The sequence below is a fragment of the Moschus berezovskii genome, chromosome 18 (assembly GCF_049115385.1).
Source record: "Moschus berezovskii isolate FMDL1 chromosome 18, NW_MosBer_1.0, whole genome shotgun sequence".
Classification (NCBI taxonomy): Eukaryota; Metazoa; Chordata; class Mammalia; order Artiodactyla; family Moschidae; genus Moschus; species Moschus berezovskii.
Window position 1 is genome coordinate 60,661,181 of NC_142477.1, and position 21,334 is coordinate 60,682,514.

The window sequence follows — 21,334 nt, forward strand, 5'->3', positions numbered from 1 at the left end:
TTCCAAATCTGCTGGCATATTGAGTGCAGCACTTTCACAGCATCATCTTTCAAGACTTGAAATAGCTCAACTGGAATTCCATCACCTCCACTAGCTTTGTTCGTAGTGATGCTTTCTAAGGCCCACTTGACTTCACATTCCAAGATGTCTGGCTCTAGGTCAGTGATCACATTATCGTGACTATCTTGGTCGGGAAGATCTTCTTTGTACAGTTCTTCTGTGTATTCCTGCCACCTCTTCTTAATATCTTCTGCTTCTGTTAGGTCCATACCATTTCTGTCCTTTATCGAGCCCATCTTTGCATGAAAAGTTCCCTTGGAATCTCTAATTTTCTTGAAGAGGTCTCTTGTTTTTCCTATTCTGTTGTTTTCCTCTATTTCTTTGCATTGATCACTGAGGAAGGCTTTCTTATCTCTCCTTGCTATGCTTTGTAGTTAGCCTTGTGTTTTTTCAGACCAAAATATAAAAGACTTTTGGAATTCTTATTTTAGTTACTGCTTGACTTTGGGAGAACCAATAGACTTGCTTGATACTCTCTGTGTAATGTATGAATTATAAATATTAAGTGCCTGGACCTGTTTGTTTTTATTAGGTTTGCTTTTCTTCTTAGAGGGATAATAAAGTTTCTTTTAGATGGAGTATAGATAATAATAGATTTTAAAACTGCTGACTGTAAGTTATTTCTTTTTCCCTGTTTTCACTGTTTTGGTACATTGGTTCTGTTTGAGCCTTAGCCATCCAGATTAGTCTGGAGATTCCTAAATTTGTGTACCTGATCTCAGGTGTGTATTCCAACCTGGTTATTCAATATATTTATTTAATATATATTTACTTGTATTGACACCTGCAGCTTGACTTTTCTTGGTTCCTTGGTATAGCTGAGTTAGGTTGAGATCTACCAGCTTCACAATATTCCCACATTGCTTTCATTCATTAACTCATTTGCTCAATAAATATTTACGAAGTTTCTGCTTTGTCAGGCTCTGTGCTGGATGCCACTCATAAGACACAACTCAGTTTAGTGTGGAAGGTACGCATGTAAAGGGTAAGACCTAATGCAATTAATTAATTAGTCTTACAATTAATGTGGTGAAAGAACCTATGCTTTCTTTTCTAAGGACACCCAAAGAGGGACTCTGTCTCAGTTGTCACAGGTCTTAAGGAATAAATAGACATTACACATCTGTCTCTAACTTTTTTTGGTATGCACATGATTTTTGAAAAATAGAATTATAGTATCATACCTATTTTTAATACTTAACATATAAATTTTTTTAATATAGTGAAAGACATACTTCTGCATCGTTATTTTTGACTTTGAGGTTTTCCCACACAAAGTTGTGTTTAAGAGGTCAGTTCTAGGGTTTTGAGTTGTTTTAGGTCTGAATTGTAGTACAGTTTTAGTTAACATATCCCTGCAGTCCCTATTTGTCCCATCTACCCACTATTCTGAAAACATTAAAAATTTTATTATTATGCATGCCGGGTCTTAATTCCCAACCAGGGGTCAAACCTATGCTCCCTGCAGTGGAAGCATGGAGTCCTAAGCACTGGACCGCCAGGAATTTTCCTAGAAAGCAATAAAATACACTTTAATTCTCACTGTTTGTGATATTTTAAATTACACTGTAAATATTAGTTTTACTCTTCTTATTTCATATACCTTTATAACTATTATAAATTTTTGGTAACAGTTTTAATAAATTTTAAAGGTCACATAACAGTTGTAATTTTGATTTCAAGGTCATGTTGTATGGTTTAGCTTGCACAGTCATTTTTACACTGTCTCATGATGGTGCAAGGCAGGAATTGCCTGTATTTGGATTAACACAGTGTATAAATTTTTTGAGTAATGGTTAACTTTGGTGTGAAATTATTCATAACACTTCTGCTTTTATAATAAACTTAAAATTATTTTGTTATCTAACTTGTTTGTAAGCATAATTACTTTGATAATTACTTTGAAATTATTTAGTTCATTCTGTTGGGTCTGCTTTTTCTTTCTAAATTTACCTTTGTTTATTTTACTTATATAATTAACAAAAATTATTATTTTTTGGTTGTGCTGGGTCTTTGTTGCTGCCCGAAGGCTTTCTCTGGTTGTGGAGAGCAGGGGCTACTCTCCAGCTGTGGGGCTTCTCATTGCAGCGGCTTTTCTTGTTGCTCTGTGTACATGGGATTTCAGTAGTTGCAGCATGCAGGCTTGAGGGCTGTAGGGCACATGGGCTTCAGTAGTTTTGGTGCATGGGCTTAGTTACTCTGTGGTATGTGGATATGGGATATTCCTGAATAAGGGATCAAACCCAGGTCTCCTGCATTGGCAGGTAGATTCTTATCCACTGTCGCACCAGGGAAGTCCTAAAGGTGTTTATTTTAGTTTCATGAGGGTAGATTTTACTGTATAATTAGATTTGTTGTTTCAAGTTTAATTTTTTATTAGGAAAAATTTAAAAAGTAGAATAGTGAAATGACTGTACATAGCCATTACTCAGCTTACATAATTAACATACTCCTAAGCTGAAACTCCAATACTTTGGCCACCTCATGCAACGAGTTGACTCACTGGAAAAGAGTCTGATGCTAGGAGGGATTGGGGGTTGGAGGAGACGGGGACGACAGAGAATGAGATGGCTGGATGGCATCACCGACTCGATGGACATGAATTTGAGTGAACTCCGGGAGTTGGGGATGGACAGGGAGGCCTGGCGTGCTGTGATTCATGGGGTCGCGGAGAGTCGGACACGACTGAGTGACTCAACTGAACTGAACTGAAGCAGATATGTTTTCTTACATGAATTGTAGAGCTATAGATACTTAGAAAATAACAATATATGTGTAAAAATTTAAGTGAAGAATTTAATTACAAATCTATCCATACTTAAATTTTTCTTAAAAATTTTTATTGCAGTATAGTTGATGGTGGTGCAGTGGTAAAGAATCCATCTGCCAGTGCAGGAGATGTAAGAGACAAGGGTTCTATCCCTGGGTCGGGAAGATCCCCTGGAGTAGGAAATGGCGATGACTTAGTGACTAAACAACAAACAACAGTAGCATCGTTGATTTACAGTGTTGTGATAGTTTCAGTACAGCAAAGTGAATGTTATTCATGTACATATATCCAGTCTTTTTTTTTAATAGTCTTTTTTCATATAGGCCATTACAGAATATTGGGTAGAGTTTGGTGTGCTATACGGTAGGTTCTTACTGTCTATTTTATGTATAGTCGTGTGTATATACAGTCCCAGCCTCCCAATTTATCCTTCCCCTGGTAACCATAAGTTTGTTTTCTACATCTGTGACTCCACTTTTGTAAATAAGTTTATTTATACCTTTTGTTAGATTCTACATATAAGCTGTATCATGGAGAAGGAAATGGCAACCCACTCCAGCATTCTTGCCTGGAAAATTCCATGGACAGAGGAGCCTGGTGGGCTGTAGTCCATAGAGTTGCAAAGAGTTGGACATGACTGAGCTCGCACACATAAGCTATATTATACGATATGTGTATTTCTGTGTGTGAAAAATCCATCTGTACTTTATTGTGATATATTAACTATACATTTAACTTATTACATGTTCATTCTGATGCTTTGTTTTTTATTTACAGAATATTTTCACAAACCACACTCTGGATATAAATGTAAGGTGGCTTGCTGTGTTGTATTTTAAAAATGGAATTGATCGCTACTGGAGACGTGTAGCACCTCAGTAAGTTCCATCTCTTTTCCCGTCTCAATCTCATCCTTTTCACATTCAAGGAGGTCTAAGACTGTCATCCGTTAATCTTTACTCTGTATATAGAAGAATTCATTTGTGGTTTCTTCAGTAGCACATATACTAAAATGGGATCAATACAGAGATTTATATGCTTCCTTAGCTAGGCACATTTGTGATTTGTTTGATATTTAAAAGAAAAAAGGGTGTGTTAATGACTGAAGAAGAAATGTGTTCTACCTGGTTAATTACAGATCACTAGTTGTCTTACTGCTGTTCTCTGTGAGTTTTTCCCCTACTTTGGGCATAGGATATGTGGACTTCTTGTTGGCCTTCTGTTTTCAAGGATCTTTAATTTTATGGGCACAAAATAAATGCTGAAGCATGTTTGAAAAAATGCCTCCCACCTTTTTATTTTAAGATAAGTACAAGTCTAGAATTCTGGAAACTGTCATTGAGAAGGAACTTCCGTCATCTCTGAGTCAGCTGATGTTAATTGTCTAGTTTTATGCATAATTGCCTCTGTGGTAGGAATTGAGTAGTACTCATTTGTAATATCATCAATTTCAATTGTAACTACTTGGTAGGTGGTTAAGTGAAAAAATTTATTTTCACTTAATAGTTCAATTAATAGTTAATTGCATGTTATATGATTGATGGAAAGACAGTATAGACAGGACAGGAATTTGATAGAAAATAGTAAACTTTGGTTTGGGGAAAGAGGCTCAAGAGGGAGTTTGTTGTTGTTTAGTGGAGAAGGAAATGGCAACCCACTCTGGTGTTCTTGCCTGGAGAAGCCCATGGATGGGTGAGCCTAGTGGGCTGCCATCTATGGGGTCGCACAGAGTCAGACATGACTGAAGCGACTTAGCAGCAGCAGCAGTCACTAAGTCATGTCTGACTCTTTATGATCCCATGGGCTGTAGCCTGCAAGGCTCCTCTTTCCATGGGGTTTCCCAGGCAGGAATGGGTTGCTATTTTCTTCTCCAGGGGATCTTCCCTGACCCAGGGATTGAACCTGCATCTCCTGCATTGCAGGTGGATTCTTCTCTGCTGAGCTACTGGGGAAGCCCCAAGAGGAGGAGGATATATATAAAATTATGACTGATTCTCATTGATTTACAGCAGAGACCACAACAATATTGTAAAGCAATTATCCGCCAATTAAAAAAATAGAAAACTTAGCCAAAGAAGTAACATAGTCTTTATTCTCCAGTAGATGGTACTGCAGCTCTATAGTTTTTATGTTCATAGCCCCTTTTTAAAAAGAGTGCCTCAAAGTGGGCTGTAAAATATGGTCTTGGATAATACTGGAAGTAACTAGAATTTTTAAGGCTACAGTTATGATGCTATAATAATAATCAAATCTTTCTCTTATTTAAAAATTAATTCATAATTTTGAGAAAAATGGGATATTTAGTGATGAGAAAGTGTATTTTGTTGACTTGTAGGAAACAGTGCAGCAAGACATGTTTCTTTTGCTGTGTCCAATTAAATTTTATGTGTCTCCTAAAATTAATTTTGTTTTACAAGTTATATGAAGAATAAATGATTGTCTTGGATGGGAGAGTAAATTATGATTAAATATTTCAGATTGTACTTTTGTGTAAAGAATTAGAAACTGGAATTTAGTTTAAATTTTAATTAGGGAGTTAAACCCCAAGCTGTCTCTTTAGTGGTAATATTGAGATCCAAACTGGAAGGGAGATAAATGTACTTAGGCAGAAAAGATGGTAAAAATGTAAAACAAGGGAGCAGAGATTTGTTATTGAACTCATATTTGAACTTAAGACACTTAGCTTTATCATTACTACATAAAATGCAACTTTTACTGGGTCCTAATTAATTATATACTATCCAGTTTCTGGTTGGAATACAGTCTGAATTCATCTAATGAAAACATGCACAAAGTTAGGATACACATGCTAACTATTATTGGAAAATTGCTGAAGTCATGAGATTTCTCAGGTTAAGGGCTTGTTTTCTTTAACAGGTGTATATATTTGTTTACATGGTCTCTTCTCTGCTTTGGTAACTAATCGTTATATTATACTCTGAATTTAAATTATGAGAACCGTGAAAACTGTTGAACCTGCCTTCTTGGCATAGAAGAAAACTTGAATTTCAACTTGAATCAAAACACTTTAAGAAAAAGCATTGTTTCAGGGATTTGATTGACAGAAGGAAGCTATTAAAATTGGAAAGTTCAGCAGAATTATAAAAAGATTAGTTCAGTTCAGTTCAGTTCAGTCGCTCAGTCGTGTCCGACTCTCCGCGACCCCATGAATCACAGCACGCCAGGCCTCCCTGTCCATCACCAACTCCCGGAGTACACTCAAACTCATGTCCACAGAGTCGGTGATGCCATCCAGCCATCTCATTCTCCGTCGTCCCCTTCTCCTCCCGCCCCCAACCTTTCCCAGCATCAGAGTCTTTTCCAGTGAGTCAACTCGTCTCATGAGGTGGCCAAAGTATTGGAGTTTCAGCTTTAGCATCAGTCCCTCCAATGAACATCCAGGATTGATCTCCTTTAGAATGGACTGGTTGGATCTCCTTGCAGTATAAGGGACTCTCAAGAGTCTTCTCCAACACCACAGTTCAAAAGCATCGATTCTTCGGCGATCAGCTTTCTTCACAGTCCAACTCTCACATCCATACATGACCACGGGAAAAACCATTGCCTTGACTAGACGGACCTTGGTTGGCAAAGTAATGTCTCTGCTTTTTAATATACTATCAAGGTTGGTCATAACTTTCCTTCCAAGGAGCAAGCGTCTTTTAATTTCATGGCTGCAATCAGCATCTGCAGTGATTTTGGAGCCCAAATGATTTTTAATGGAAAAGCATAGACTTGCATTGGACTTTGACTCCTTTTGCCTAGGTATTTATTATTTTAAATTGAGGTTCAATTGACATATAACATATGAGTTTCCAATATATTATGTAATGATTCAAAATGTGTCTGTACTGTGGAATGATCACCACCATAAGTAGTTTACTTCTGTCTCCATTCATGTGCTGCTGTGCTCTTGGGTCAGTTTTGTCAGACTCTGGACTGTCGCTCACAAGCCTCCTCTGTCCGTGGGATTTCCCAGGCAAGAGTACTGGAGTGGGTTGCCATTTTCTTCTCTAGGGGATCTTCCTGACCCAGAAATGGAGCCTATGTCTTCTGCATTGCAGGCAGATTCTTTATCTGCTGAGCCATCAGGAAGTCACCACACATAGAGAGTTTTTTTTTTTTTTTTTTCTTGTGATGAATTTTAAGATTTACTCTTTTAGCAACTTTCAAATACGCAGTGCAGTGTTATTAACTGTAGTTGCCAAGCTGTCCATTATATCCCCATGACTTATTTTACATTATAACTGGAAGTTTCTTTTTTTTTTAACTCCCGTTACCTGTTCCACATCTCCCCCCCATGTTTATTTTAATCTTTGTTTTCTCATTTGTTTACTCATCTTAGGGAAGTCACTGTTAAGATTAAAAACACTTTTATTGAAGTGTAATAAAAATGGGCTTAAAAAGTGCACACATGAAGGTCACACCTTGAATGTTTGTAATGTAACACAGCGGTGTAACTGCCACTTAGAACTGGGTAGAACTAGCTCCTCGGGAACTTCCCTTTTGCCCCTTCGCAGTCCCCTATGCACCCTCCTCAAAGGTCTGCCGTTTCCCACCCTAGACTAGCTTTTACCTGTTTCTTAACTCGATACAAGTGGAAGTCATAGTATGTTCTCTTTTGTGTCTGACTTGTTTCCGGTATTATAATTATGAGATTTGTCCATGTAGTTGCCAGTGGCAGTAATTGGCTCTTTTATGTAGAGGTACAGCATCCCATTTTAGGAATGTACTACCATTATCTGTCCATTCTGTTGTTGATGGGTATGAAGGTTGTTTGTGGTTTTTGACTGTCAAAAGTAATGCTTCTTTGAAAAGTCTTTTACGTGTCTTGTTGCATATAAGGTTGAATTTTACTGTTATTTACGATGATCAGGTGTATGTTCCATTTTGGTTGTTTTTGTTCAGTCCAAGTCATGTCTGACTATTTGTGACCCCATGGACTGTAGCACACCAGGCTCCTCCATTATTTCCTGGAATTTGCTCACATTCATGTCCATTGAGCCAGTGATGCCGGCCAACCATCTTGTCTTCTGTAGCCCTCTTCTCCTGCCTTCAGTCTTTCTCAGCATCAGGGACTTTTTCAATGAGTTGGCTTTTTGCATTAGGTGACCACAGTATTGGAGCTTCAGCATCAGCGTTAGTCCTTCCAATGAATATTCAGGGTTGATTTCCTTTAGGATTGACTGGTTTGGTCTCCTTGCAGTCCAAGGGACTCTCAAGAGTCTTTTCCAGCACCATCATTCAAAAACATCAATTCTTCGGTGCTCAGCCTTCTTTGTGGTGCAGCTTGTACATCCACACACATCTTCTGGGAAAACCATAGCTTTGACTATACAGATCTTTGTTGGCAAAGTAATGTCTCTTCTTTTTAATATGCTGTCTAGGTTTGTTATAGCTTTTCTTCCAAGAAGCAGATGTCTTAATTTGCAGTGGTATCGTCTGCATATCTGAGATTATTGAGTTTTCCCCAAGCAATCTTGATTCCAACTTGTGATTCATCCAGCCTGGCGTTTTGCATGGTGTACTCAGAATTTAAGTTAAATAAGCAGGGTGACAATATACAGCTGTGATGTACTCCTTTTCCCAGTTTTGAACGAGTCCATTGTTCCATGTCCAGTTCTAACTGTTGCTTCTTGAACTGCATACAGATTTCTCAGAAGACATGTACACTCATCTGGTATTCCCATCTCTTTAAGAATTTTCCACAATTTGTTATGATCCACACAGTCAAAGGCTTTAGCATATTCAATGAAGCAGAAGTAGATATTTATCTTGAGCTCTCTTGCTTTCAACTTTCGTAGATACTGTCAGTTAGTTTTATAAGCTATTTTTTACCAGTTTGCCCTTCCACTACTCATGTAGCATGAGTGTTGACATTTGCTCCACATTCTCGCCATAGTTGGTCTGGTTTGTTTCATTTTAGTCATGCTGGTATGCTTGGAAATTTTTGCATTTTCCTGATAGATGGTGAGTACTTTTTTCATATACTTACTAGTCTCAAGAGAGTTCCAGAAAAACATCTACTTTTGCTTTATTGACTGCGCCAAATTTGACTCTGTGGATCACAACAAACTGGAAAATTCTTAAAGAGATGGGAATACCAGACCACCTTACCTGCCTCCTGAGAAATGTATATGCAGGTTGAGAAGCAACAGTTAGAACTGGACATGGAACAGTGGACTGGTTCTAAATTGGGAAAGGAGTATGTCAAGACTGTATATTGTCACCCTGCTTATTTAACTTATATGCAGAGTACATCATGCGAAGTGCTGGATTGGATGAAGCACAAGCTGGAATCCAGATTGCCGGGAGAAATATCAATAACCTCAGATATGCAGATGACACCACCCTTATGGCAGAAAGCAGAGAGGAACTAAAGAGCTTTTTTAAAGTGAAAAGGAGAGTGAAAAAGCTAGCTTAAAACTCAACATTCAAAAAACAAAGATCATGGCATCTGGTCCCATCACTTCATGGCAAATGGATGAGGAAACAATGGAAACAGTGACAGACTTTATTTTCTTGGGCTCCAAAATCACTGCAGATGGTGAGTGCAGCCATGAAATTAAAAGACGCTTGCTCCTTTGAAGAAAAAGCTACAACAAACCAAGATAGCATTATAAAAAGCAGAGACGTTACTTTGCTGACAAAGGTCTGTCTAGTCAAAGCTATGGTTTTTCCAGTAGTCATGTATAGGTGTGAGAATTGTACTATAAGGAAAGCTGAGCACCAAAGAATTGATGCTTTCGAACTATGGTGTTGGAGAAGACTCTTGAAAGCCCCTTGAACTGCCAAGGAGATCAAACCAGTCAATCCTAAAGGAAATCAGTCCTTAATATTCACTGAAAGGACTGATATTGAAGCTGAAGCTCAAATACTTTGGCCACCTGATGTGAAGAACTGACTGTTTGGAAAAGACCCTGGTGCTGGAAAAGATTGAAGGCAGGAGGAGAAGGGGATGATGGAGGATGAGATGGTTGGATGGCATCACTGACTCAATGGACATGAGTTTGAGCAAGCTCCGGGAGTTGGTGATGGACAGGGAGGCCTGGCGTGCTGCAGTCCATGGGGTCGCAGAGAGTCAGACAGGACCGAGTGACTAAACTGACTGGCCTGGTACTTATTAGTCATTTGGAGCTCCTCTTTTGTGAAGGACCTACCACATGCACATTAAAACAATGAAACTATCTTATTGATTTATGAGACTTTATATATGTATTTGGGTAGAAGTCCTTTTTTGAATATACGTATTGAAATTATCTTCTCCTGTTTTGTGACTTGCCGTTCACTTTCTTACTGGTATCTTTTGATGAAACTCAGTTTTAAGTTCAGTTTAGCTACCTTTCTTTTTAAGTAATTCCTTCTTTTTGGATCTGTTCACAAAGTTTTTACTCAACACAAAGTCATGAAAATATTTTTTATGCTAGAAGCTTTGTTTTACTTTTCAGATTTTGGTGTATGATCTGTCTGTCATTTCTGTGTAAGGTAAAGATGTGAAGTAGGGCAGCACCGTGTCTTTTCCCTATCGCATTTCAGTGATTCCCTTATAACCTATCAGGCACTTTACATGTAGGGGTCTGTTTTTGGATTTCTCTACTTTGTCCTGTTGGCCTATTTGTCTATCATTGCTTTAGGTATTGTACTTCATCGGGCTTAATATACTTTAAATTACTTTTTTGAATTTAATTTTACTATTCTTTTTCTAGCTTATTTAAATAGAAACTTAGGTAATTTTCAGTTTTTCTTCTATATGCATTTAAAGCAGTAAGGCTTTTTTTATAATTGTGACTAGTTCAGTTTCATAAGCGTCAATATGTAGTATTTTCATTACCACTTAGTCAAAAATATTTAAAATTTTGATTTCCTTTTAGACCCATGGGTTCTATCATGTAATTTCCAAACATGTGGGACTAACTTTGTTTTCTGTTAATGATTTCATTCTTTGGACTATGCTGTCTTATTTTATGATCCCAAAATATGGTATGTTGGTAAATGTTCTATATACATTTGTAAAGCATGTATGTTTGTTGTTGTGGATTGTAATGTTTTATTTATCAGGTCAAATTTGTTAATTATGTTATTCAAATCCTTTATATTATTACTGATTTTGTGCCACTTTTCCATCAGTTACCAAGAGAGGTCCATTCATCTTCAAATATAACTCTAGCCTTGGTCTTCATTGTCACATAGCCTTATTTTCAGGTGTCTCTTCTGTGTCTCTGTTCAGAACTTTCTCTTCCTATAAATGGCACCAATCATTGGATTAGGGCCTGCTCTAATCCAGTATGACCTCATTTTAGCGTGATTGCATCTGCAAAGCCCTTACTTCCAAATAAGGTCACGTTCATAGGTATTTGGAGTTAGAACTTGAACATACCTTTTGGTGGTTTGTGGGGCACATTTCAACTCAACGGATGTCTTAAAACATTAAAAAGAATTGTATGAAACTTTTGTAGTTGATTTTTGGGGACTGAGTCATTCAATACCAGCTACTTTTATCATAGGCAGAATAGAAAACCTTAAAATGAAGGGTTTAAATTTTCATTTTAAAATGAAACATTCATATAGTTGAAAATATGTACAGTCTTATATAGTAGATATCTGCCTTCTCTGTCCTTTTGCTGTCTAGTTGCCTTCCTCATTTGCAGTCAAAATTGTTAGTTTATGTTCAGCCTTTTAAGACATGGCTTCTCTAGTTGCTGACTGCAGGCTCTAGAGCACATGGACTCAGTTGCAGATTGGCGTCTTAGTTCCACCAAGGATCAAACTCAGGCTCCCTGCTTTGGGAGCACAGAGCCTTATCACTGGACTATCAGGGAAGTCCCTGAAAGATTTTAAACTACTTGATTTAACAAGTTTTCCATACCAAACATTCTCTTATTTCTGATCCTCTCTTCCACATAGAATTCTGTAAAGAAGTCAGTGTAAGACTAGCATTTACTCATATGTTTTTTTTTTTAAAGCCAGACATTAAATGTTTTGGTCAGCAGCTGTTTTTATATCAGTAGAAGCACACATCAGAATATCACGTTCTTTCGTCTAGATTTGTCTTTATTTCCTAATAGTTTTTGCACTATTTTGTGCTTCCTATTTATTCAGCTGTGAAGGAAGTTTGAATTACCTGATGTGTCAGTATACAAGTAATGGAAATAATTCTGTTTAATTACCCAAACAATCAGGGACACATTGTTTGAAAGACTTTTTATTGTTAAAATTCTCAGTCATGCTTACCTGCATTCATTATTTTGCAGCGTTCTCTTGCATAATAAACATGTCTTTTTACAGTGCTCTCTCAGAGGAGGAGAAGTCTACCTTGCGTGCAGGGCTAATCACCAACTTCAATGAACCGATAAACCAGGTTAGTGAGAAAATGAGTGCCAACTGTTCTTTCCTTTCCCTCAGTTTTTTTGCTTCTTTTCCAAACTAACTTTGGTTCTTTGCTTTAAAAATAAAATTTTATTAAATAATGCTCCTTTGTGATGTTTATATACACTTCTCTGATGGTTTTTAAATTTTGAGGTCCAGTTCTAGCCGTGAAGAATTTTGATTAGATTTGGCTCTTATTGATTTAAAACTCAGAATCATTTGAAGATACACTTGTATATTTTTTAACTTCTCAGTTTTTGAGCCAATATTGAAGGTATCTCTTTATATATTAATTATTGAAATAATCCTCCCCCCGCAACACACACACAGGATGGCTTCTGATTTTTTTAAAGATTTGTTTTTTTATTTTTGGCTATGCTAGGTCTTCTTTGCAGTGCTCAGGCTTCTCAATGAGGTGGCTTCTCTTGTTGCAGAGCCCGGGCTTTAGGCATGCAGGACTCAGTAGTTGTGGCTTGTGAACTCTAGACCACTGGCTCAGTATTTGTGGCGCATGGACTTAGTTGCTCTGAAGCATGTGGGATCTTCCCGGGCTGGGAATTGAACCCATTTCCCCTGCATTAGCAGGCAGATTCCCCACCACTAGACCACCAGGAAAGCCCAGACTTGTGATTTTTGTCTGTTTCCTTCATCACATTTTCACTTCTTACTACTCTGTGGGGGATAGATAGTGGGTTATATAGTTTTCTTTTTTCTTTCCCTTTTAGTGAGATATTTCTTTTAAGAATAAAATAAGTTTGCTTATGATACAAAAATTATATTTTCCAAGTTACTATTTCTTACATTTGATTCTTTTAATTTGACTATTAAAGCACACTGTATTAGGAGGTGTATCCAATGTAGTTTTATCTAAACCTACTTATATGATCTGAGTTCTTTTTTTTTTTTTGCAGTTTCTCAGCTAAGGAGATTTGATGGAAGTTGGAGAGGAACAGAGTTACTCTCTGTGGGGAAGGAGGTGGTTGTCAGGGAGGGGCTTGGGTGATTGAGGGGTAAACCATTGCTTAGGTGTTCTGTCAACCAGTATTTGTGAAACTCTGATCTGAACAAATATCATTATGTGAATACGTAATACTGATATTCATTTCTACTTTTAGATCAGTGGTTCTCAAAGTTTACATCCTTAGAACGTCCTTATACTGCTGAAGTAAAACATGGAAGAGTTATATATGTTGATGTTTATTGTATTAGAAATTAAAATTGATAAACCTAAAATATATTGTTTATTAATATGGATTGAATTTTTAAAAGTGAACGGTAGCTATTTCCTCAAATGAAGAGAGTAACATTGTTCTGTATTTTTGCATATCTTTTTACTGTCTGGCTACTTAAAAAAATGTCTAGAATTTCAAATATATCTAGTATTTACTAAGTTGTGATGTTATTTTAGAAGTTATATGATGAAAATCTAGCTCCACAATGGTATATTATTGGGAAAGGATAGACCTCACAGAAAAGATCCTAGGCCCCCCCAGGGTTCCGTAGACCACACGTTGAGAGCTATTGTCTTAAACATTTGTTTGGTGAAATCTTATTTTTGTTAAATGTATGGTTAACTAAAAAGGTAATCTTCAGCTGTGAACATATTCCTTACCTATTGCTTTAATTTCATGTTTATTTCTGAAAGTGATTTTTTTTTTCCTTTAGATTGCAACTCAGATTGCAGTGCTGATTGCAAAAGTTGCTCGATTGGATTGTCCTCGACAGTGGCCTGAACTGATTCCCACTCTTATAGAATCTGTGAAAGTCCAAGATGATCTTCGACAACACAGAGCATTACTTACCTTCTATCATGTTACCAAGACTCTGGCGTCTAAACGACTGGCTGCTGATAGAAAACTGTTTTATGATGTAAGTGATTTAATGGAATTAGATTTGATAATGAAAACTGTGCTACTTGTATTAAAATGTAATGTTACCTCTAGATATCTTACTGATGGATTATTAATTCTTTCTAATTGACCTCAGAAGGGTCATAATAATAGGTAACATCTGAAAGGTTTTAAGCTGGATTGTGATATGACCAGTAAGGTCACTTAGTTGCCAATGAGGGGGATTAATTGGTGGAGAACAGTCTGAAGGCAGAAAGACTGGTTTGAGGCTACTGAAGTCGTGTTCAGATGCAATGATAAAGCTCTCAAATGAAGAAGTGATAAAGAGAACATTTAGGAGCATACAGAGGTGAGATTTAGGAAGTTAAAATTGACAAACCTGGGTAATTGGTGGCTATAGGAAGCAGTCTGACACAGCTCGTGATGTCTGTCGGTGTTTTCGTCCTGTTCCTTGAAAAATCTTTCTTTCCTTCAGGTTGCTCTGGTGCTTTTGTATTTCATTGTTTTGAACTACCAGAGCAGCGATTTTCATAGCTTTCAGCAGAACATTTTAAACTGTACCAGATAACAATGGGAGTCTCCAGGCTTTGTTTTTGGCCACACTGTGGCTTGTGGGATTTTAGTTTCTTACCCAGGGATTGAACGTGGGCCCTTGGCAGTGAGAGCATGGAGTCCTAACCACTGGACCAACAGGAATTCCCTCCAAGTACTTTTAACAGTGTTCTTGTTTACCTTTGGAATCCTCACTTTGAGGATATGGCTTAGGAATTTGGATTTTTAATAAGTTCCCCAGGTGATTCTTAAGACACCAAAGGTTAAACCAGAACCATATTATATCCTCTTTACTTTTAACCCAGTAGGTGTAAATAGGTAATTTTCTGTTTATCTGAGGATACCATGTGTAAGAGAAATTCTTCTTGTTAAAGGTTGCATTTTAAATCCTTGTCACTTTTACTTGATATCTAACAAGGACTAAAGAAATGGACATTTTATCTTCTCAAGTCTTTTTGTGAATTTCTTGTTGACTTTTCTCACTTTTACTCCCATCTTAGTCCCCTTCACTTTTATATAGAAGTTTTAATGTGTTAAGATTCTGAGTTACAATTACTCTTTATTGAAGGGTCCCCTTCTATAGAAGTCTTACTTCTTGGTTTGGCTTTCTCAAGTTGTACTCTCCTAATGTATTGCCTTGGTTTTCAGATATAATGTGTATTTAGCCTACTCTGTCTCTACAAGGTATATCTAAATTAGCCTTATTTTGTATAGCTTCTTTGGGTTAGCTTCCTGTCCACTTCAACTTTCTTGCTTGGTTTTCTTGTAGTGTGAGGCTCTTTCCTCTCCATATAGAATGAAATATAGGTCAACCTAACATCTTGTACTTACATCCAGCATAGTATTTATTGCATTGTACATTGCATTATAATTAAATTTTATTTGTTGATTCACCCTTTCTGAGATCCACCACACTGAATTTTATGAGGGAGTACTGTAGTTCTTATTGTTACAGTTATTATTATAGTCCTACTGTCTAGCCCAGAAGAATGCACATGAGTGAATGGTGCCCAATACCTGTTAAATGAATAAACAGTAGAGGAAGAGATTTGTTCTTAGATACATTCTAGATTTCAAAGTGGTATGGTATAGAACTTCAAAAAGCACTTATACTGTATAGCTCAAACCTTCGGTAAATTTACAGAATAGTGAAATTTATTTAAAACATAAATGTGTGTTTATAAGCAAATCATCAAGTAGGTTAAATTCATCATTTTCAGTTTTGGGTGATTCTAAATGCTGTTTCTAGGTCTTGTCTCTTGCTTTGCCTAATTTCAGATTGCCTTTTAAACACATTGTTTAAAGATTGACTCCTGTGATCCACAGAGTCATTTCTGCTATGAACCTGTGTGGGGATTTGAGAGAGAGAGAGACAGAAAGAGAGAGAGTGTGTGTGTGTGTCTTTGTCTCAGTTCAGTTCGGTTCAGTCGCTCAGTCGTGTCCGACTCTCTGCAACCCCATGAATCACAGCACACCAGGCCTCCCTGTCCATCACCAACTCCCGGAGTTCACTCAAACTCATGTCCATCGAGTCGGTGATGCCATCCAGCCATCTCATTCTCTGTCGTCCCCTTCTCCTCCCGCCCCCAATCCCTCCTAGCATCAGACTCTTTTCCAGTGAATCAACTCGTCTCATGAGGTGGCCAAAGTATTGGAGCTTCAACTTTAGCATCAGTCCTTCCAGTGAACACCCAGGATTGATCTCCTTTAGAATGGACTGGTTGGATCTCCTTGCAGTCCAAGGGACTCTCAAGTCTAGGCTTATATAAATATGAGGGAAAGAGGAAACTTTTGGTGGAAGCTTTATTCGAGGAAAGACTCAAGATGACTAGCTTGATCAAAAAGAAAAGAGGTATGCACTAAACAGAACAGGAGATTTTGAGTATAGTATGGTGTTTATCCTTTCTGTTTGATTCACAAGGACTCTTGTCTGGGTCCTAGGAATGGGGACTCTTAAAGCACTGCTGAGTTATACTTTGTTTTTTACCCATCTCTGTATCCATCTGACAAATATGTGAGTCACTCTATTGGAGAAGGCAATGGCAACCCACTCCAGTGTTCTTGCCTGGAGAATCCCAGGGATGGAGGAGCCTGGTGGGCTCCCGTCTATGGGGTCACACAGAGTCGGACACTACTGAAGCAACTTAACAGCAGCAGCAGCGATAGTCACTCTATTGGATGCCTGAACTGCAGCTGTGAGCACAGGTAGGATCACAAATAGAGAGGAGGGTGTTTTCACCTCCTCCTCCCTCACATTGAGTTCATACTCTGTATACCTGAGAGCATTGTCTAGGCATCAGTAACTAAGGACAGCCTTATGGCTGTTACTAGGTTTAGAGGTCTTGAGGAATCTTAGAGCTGGGTCAGGTAATTTGTGTTGAGTAGGCAGGCACTGATTGGTTAACCTAGACCTGCCTTTTCTGGGAGCACTGAGCCCAGAACCTAGTTCTAAGTTTTGGTTTGCTCTTGGGACTTAGCATGAGTGACTTTATCTTGGGCCTAATCTGGTTACCTTAGCATACATAATCATTTAACTTTTATCATATATCACACATAAAAATAGTAATTTAATATGATTTAATGTTGTTCAGTTGCTCAGTTGTGTCCAACTCTGTGACCCCATGGACTGCAGCACACCAGGCTTCCCTGTCCCTCACCATCTCCCAGAGCTTGCTCAAACTCACGTCCATTGAGTCAGTGATGCCACCCAACCATCTCGTCCTGTTGAGATGATATAATATGGTTAAATATTTGTAGCCAATTTTCTACATTGTTCTTAAATACATTATTACAAGCGGTGTGTTTGAGCCAGAAAAATGAATATGGTTGGTACATCACATTTGGTCATGTTTCTTGAGTGTCTTTAAAGTTAGAATAGTATTCATTCTTTTTGTGTGTGTGTGCGCGCACATGTATCATTGACATGTTGTTAATTATCTTGTTGAGTAGAGTTAGGTTAAGCAAGTTTTGAGAGCTCCAGTTTGTGGATAATTTTTATTGCCCCACTATTAGTGATGAATTACAAGACTTTGATTTAAATATTTTTTGGTGCTCACTCTTTTTAGGGGAAAATTGGTCCTGAAGCTAAAAATTTTAAGAATATCTAAAATACTAAAATAAAATTGGCCATATTGTTTTGTTTTTGATACTCAAGGAATCAAGTCTGTGTGTTTCTCACAGACTTAAGAAGCTACTAAGCAGTCAGTGGGTGGCACTGTTTCTTCTGGTTTAGAAAAAGAAAAATGCAAGTATTTGGGATTTTCATGAACCAACACCTAAAATGTTTTATTAGCTTATTTTTTTTATTGTCTAACTGAATATTCCCTACCCCTCTGTATTTTCTTGAAGAAAATGTAGAAATATTTTAATCCCTTCTACTTGTCCTCTATTATTTTCTCTTTTCCAGATAAGCCTTCTGTGAGCATATATCAGTTTGTATTTTCTGGAGCAGATAGAAGCCTGTGAAAGACTTGTGTTTACAAGATAGTTAATAGTATTCCTTCCCAAATTCTTGTGGTTTCTTCCTTCTTTGTCTTTCCACCTCCTTTCACCCTTGGGCTGAGAGCATAGTGCTATATTGCTTCTTCATTCTAATCATCCCTCTTTGTGCAGTGCCCTTTTGTAGACTAGCTAAAAAGATTAGGAATTGGGACTTAACAGCTGACTAATGCTTAAAGTAGGTGCTTAGCTCCAGAACTGGAACGTGAAACAAAGGAGAAATATTAAAGTTTTTTCATACTGCTGTTTCTTTCTTGATTTCTGTTACAAATGCTTTGTGCCTTCACACTAAAAACAGTGACCAAAGCAATAGGGGTTGGATGATGACTCCAGTTCAAGCTGTGGGATGCCGCTTTGCTGAGAAGCCGATTCTAGACTGTAACTAAGTGGTTTTATATCTGCAGTTCTGTTCTGGGGGAGAGTCTAGGGGTGGGATAGGATACGTTATACCTTATCAGGACCCAGGAAGCCATGAGAAACTGTCTAACAGAGGAGATAGTGGGGTGAGCAGGAGATGGTGTTCCAGCAGTTGCTTATAAGCCTCTCATCCTCTTGTGTTCCAGGAGAGTTACAGGATGTTCTGCCCGTATTCATTAGCTGAGGTTTAAGCTGTGTTGATATGTGTTTCAAACTGTGAAGGTGTTTCTCTGTATCTGGAAGCCTAGGCCTTTAAAATTACTGCATTAAAATAATAGAAGTGAAATTTGACTTCATCATAGAAATGTCATATTTACAGGATTGCATTTCTGACTGGTTTCTGATGCCTGATCTTATTATAAATAGTTTCATTAGTTGAAATGACATATCTCAAATAAGAAAAAAAATCATTCTGAAGTGTGCTAATGATCACTAGTCAGATGCACTTTCACTGAATTTTAATTAAAGCAAATGGCCATGTAGGCTGCGGTGGATTGCTCTTAGACTTTCTGGAAAAAACTTGATAATACCACTGGAGTATGGTTCTCATTTTGGGTCAGGATTTTAAATACTGGTACATATTAATGTGTTCTTGGCTTTAAATGCTCCAAACCAGGTGGGTAGAATGGCAGAACGCAGAAATTTAACTCCTTTGTATTTCTTAGTATATTGATTTATGTGGTAAACTCAGTGATAGTCCATAAGTCAAGTGTTTTTAAAGCCAAGTGTTACAACTGTTAATAACAGTGGAAAAAATAAGAGTAAAGATTGGAAATATCAAACTGCAGTGCAGACATTAGGCTAAGTAATATTTCAAGAAACTAATAATATTTGTGGGGGGTGGCGTGTGTGTGTATGTCTGTTTATAATGGCAGCAAGTGTAAACTACTTACTGCTGGGCATTGTGACTAAAAAAGTTAGATGTGTTGCTATAAGTGATTCTTGACTTTTGAATTTCATTGAAAATGTATTACTATGTAGGTCTAATGATTAGTGGAATCTATAATAATATTGTGAACAAATTTGTTGATATCTTTGCAGTTAGCTTCTGGAATTTATAGTTTTGCCTGCTCTCTGTGGAATCACCACACAGACACATTCCTTCAACAAGTTTCTTCTGGCAATGAAGCTGCAGTTCTAAGTTCACTTGAACGAACTCTACTATCCTTGAAAGGTACTATTAAGCTTGACATGTTTATTTTTGAAACAGCATACCTCAGAATAGTGGCCAAACAGTTCCTTTCTATGGATTTTCTGTTTCCAGTTGCACTAGTAGAAGAATAAAGGGTTAATATTTCCCTCAGAGACAAGGACTCTTGTGTTTTTCTTTTGTAAGAGTAGCTCTTCTACTTTGTCTAATCCATGAGAGTACACATAGTTCAAACGGTTAAAGTTACACTCACATTACTGGCCACTGTTCTGAATACATAACTTTCAAACACTCGCACTTATTTTTTGCTTCATTTCTCATTCTGGGCTACTGCCATTCATGCCAACTTTCCTAAACTTCTGTCCTCAGGGTTAGTTGAGCTCTGTCTCCCAGCTTTCTTCCCTGAGAACTCATCTTTCTTGTTTGTACTTAGATTTTAGATACTGCTTGTTGGGGTGCTTTGTTGGCCTGTGTTTTCTGATGCTTTCCTCTTGGGCATCCCCCTCGCATAAATCTGTTTCACTTCCGTGAGCTGAGCTTATCTTGATGCATGTATTCTAAGGTTCCTTTCCTTTCTAACATTCACCATCCTTTCATTCTTTGTCTTCCTTCTGTTCTGGTTGCTTGAGGCTCTTTTGTGTTTCTTAGTTTAAGATCAAGCGGCCTTTATTTTTCTTTCCACAGCTCATTTTGCATTCTCTGTTTTATTTGTAAGCTCTTTTATCATACTCACCCTAGTACCTTACAGTGGTGTTACTTTAGTGCCTCACTTGTATTAAGCAGACAGTGAATGCACAAACCCCAAACTGTCAACACATTTTGATGAACCTTGTGGACAAACATGAATCATTTTAAAGGACTGTTGACATGTAAAATCCAACCCATTGTACAGGTGGTTTTACAAGTGAATGAGATGGTTTTGTCAAAATCAGGGAGGAAACAATTAAAAGGCCTTAGAAATGTTAACTCAGAGAAATTGATATATAAGATTAGATACACAAGTGAAAGTGAAAGTTGCTCAGTCATGTGCGACTCTTTGTGACCCCATGCAGTCCATGGAATTCTCCAGGCCAGAATACTAGAGTGGGTAGCCTTTCCCTTCTCCAGGGGATTTTCCCAACCCATTGATCGAAGCCCGGTCTCCCACATTGCAGGTGGATTCTTTACCAGCTGAGCCACAGGAGAACTCCAAAGATACACATAGTGGTATATAAGTAGTGTGTTTAATGATTAAGAAATTTTTCACGAATCCTTTTGATTGTAGAGTTTTCTTGTCTGACTTCAAAGCCTAGCTCCTGACACAAATGTTGCCATACGAATCTATGTTAGCATGCTTTAAGCTTTTCAGCACCTCAGCATTTCAAGGTCTTAGATACTAATTTGCATTTCTAAGGCATCCTGACCTGGAGAAATCTCATAGCATTTTACTTTAAAGTACCATCTGTCCAGGTATAAATGTCTGTTCTCTCATGACTTAAATGTACTTAGGACTAGAGCTTTTGTCACATGTCATCTTTGCCTTTATACCTGTGCATGTTTAGTATCTTTTAGACATGCGTGTGTTCATTATTTCATTCACCATATTTATAGGTAGGTGCCTGGCACCGAGGAGACAGACATATAAAATGATTGTGCAAATACATGTAAAATGACATCTGTGATGGGCTTTAC

General features: G+C 37.7%; 1 protein-coding gene across 4 annotated transcripts in view; it reads left to right on the plus strand.

The window, feature by feature from the left end:
- The window catches only part of IPO11 (importin 11), a 203,585-nt gene that overhangs the window by 28,723 nt on the left and 153,528 nt on the right, over window positions 1-21,334 (plus strand). For all 4 annotated transcript variants that reach the window (XR_016035238.1, XM_088827722.1, XM_055422006.2 and 1 more), the window contains exons 3-6: window positions 3,608-3,708; window positions 12,116-12,188; window positions 13,862-14,065; window positions 19,555-19,687. Coding sequence is in view for 3 of the 4 variants with exons in the window: in XM_088827722.1 (XP_088683848.1) it covers window positions 3,608-3,708; window positions 12,116-12,188; window positions 13,862-14,065; window positions 19,555-19,687 (511 nt within the window). In the remaining variant the exon portion in view is untranslated. The remainder of the gene's footprint in view (window positions 1-3,607; window positions 3,709-12,115; window positions 12,189-13,861; window positions 14,066-19,554; window positions 19,688-21,334) is intronic.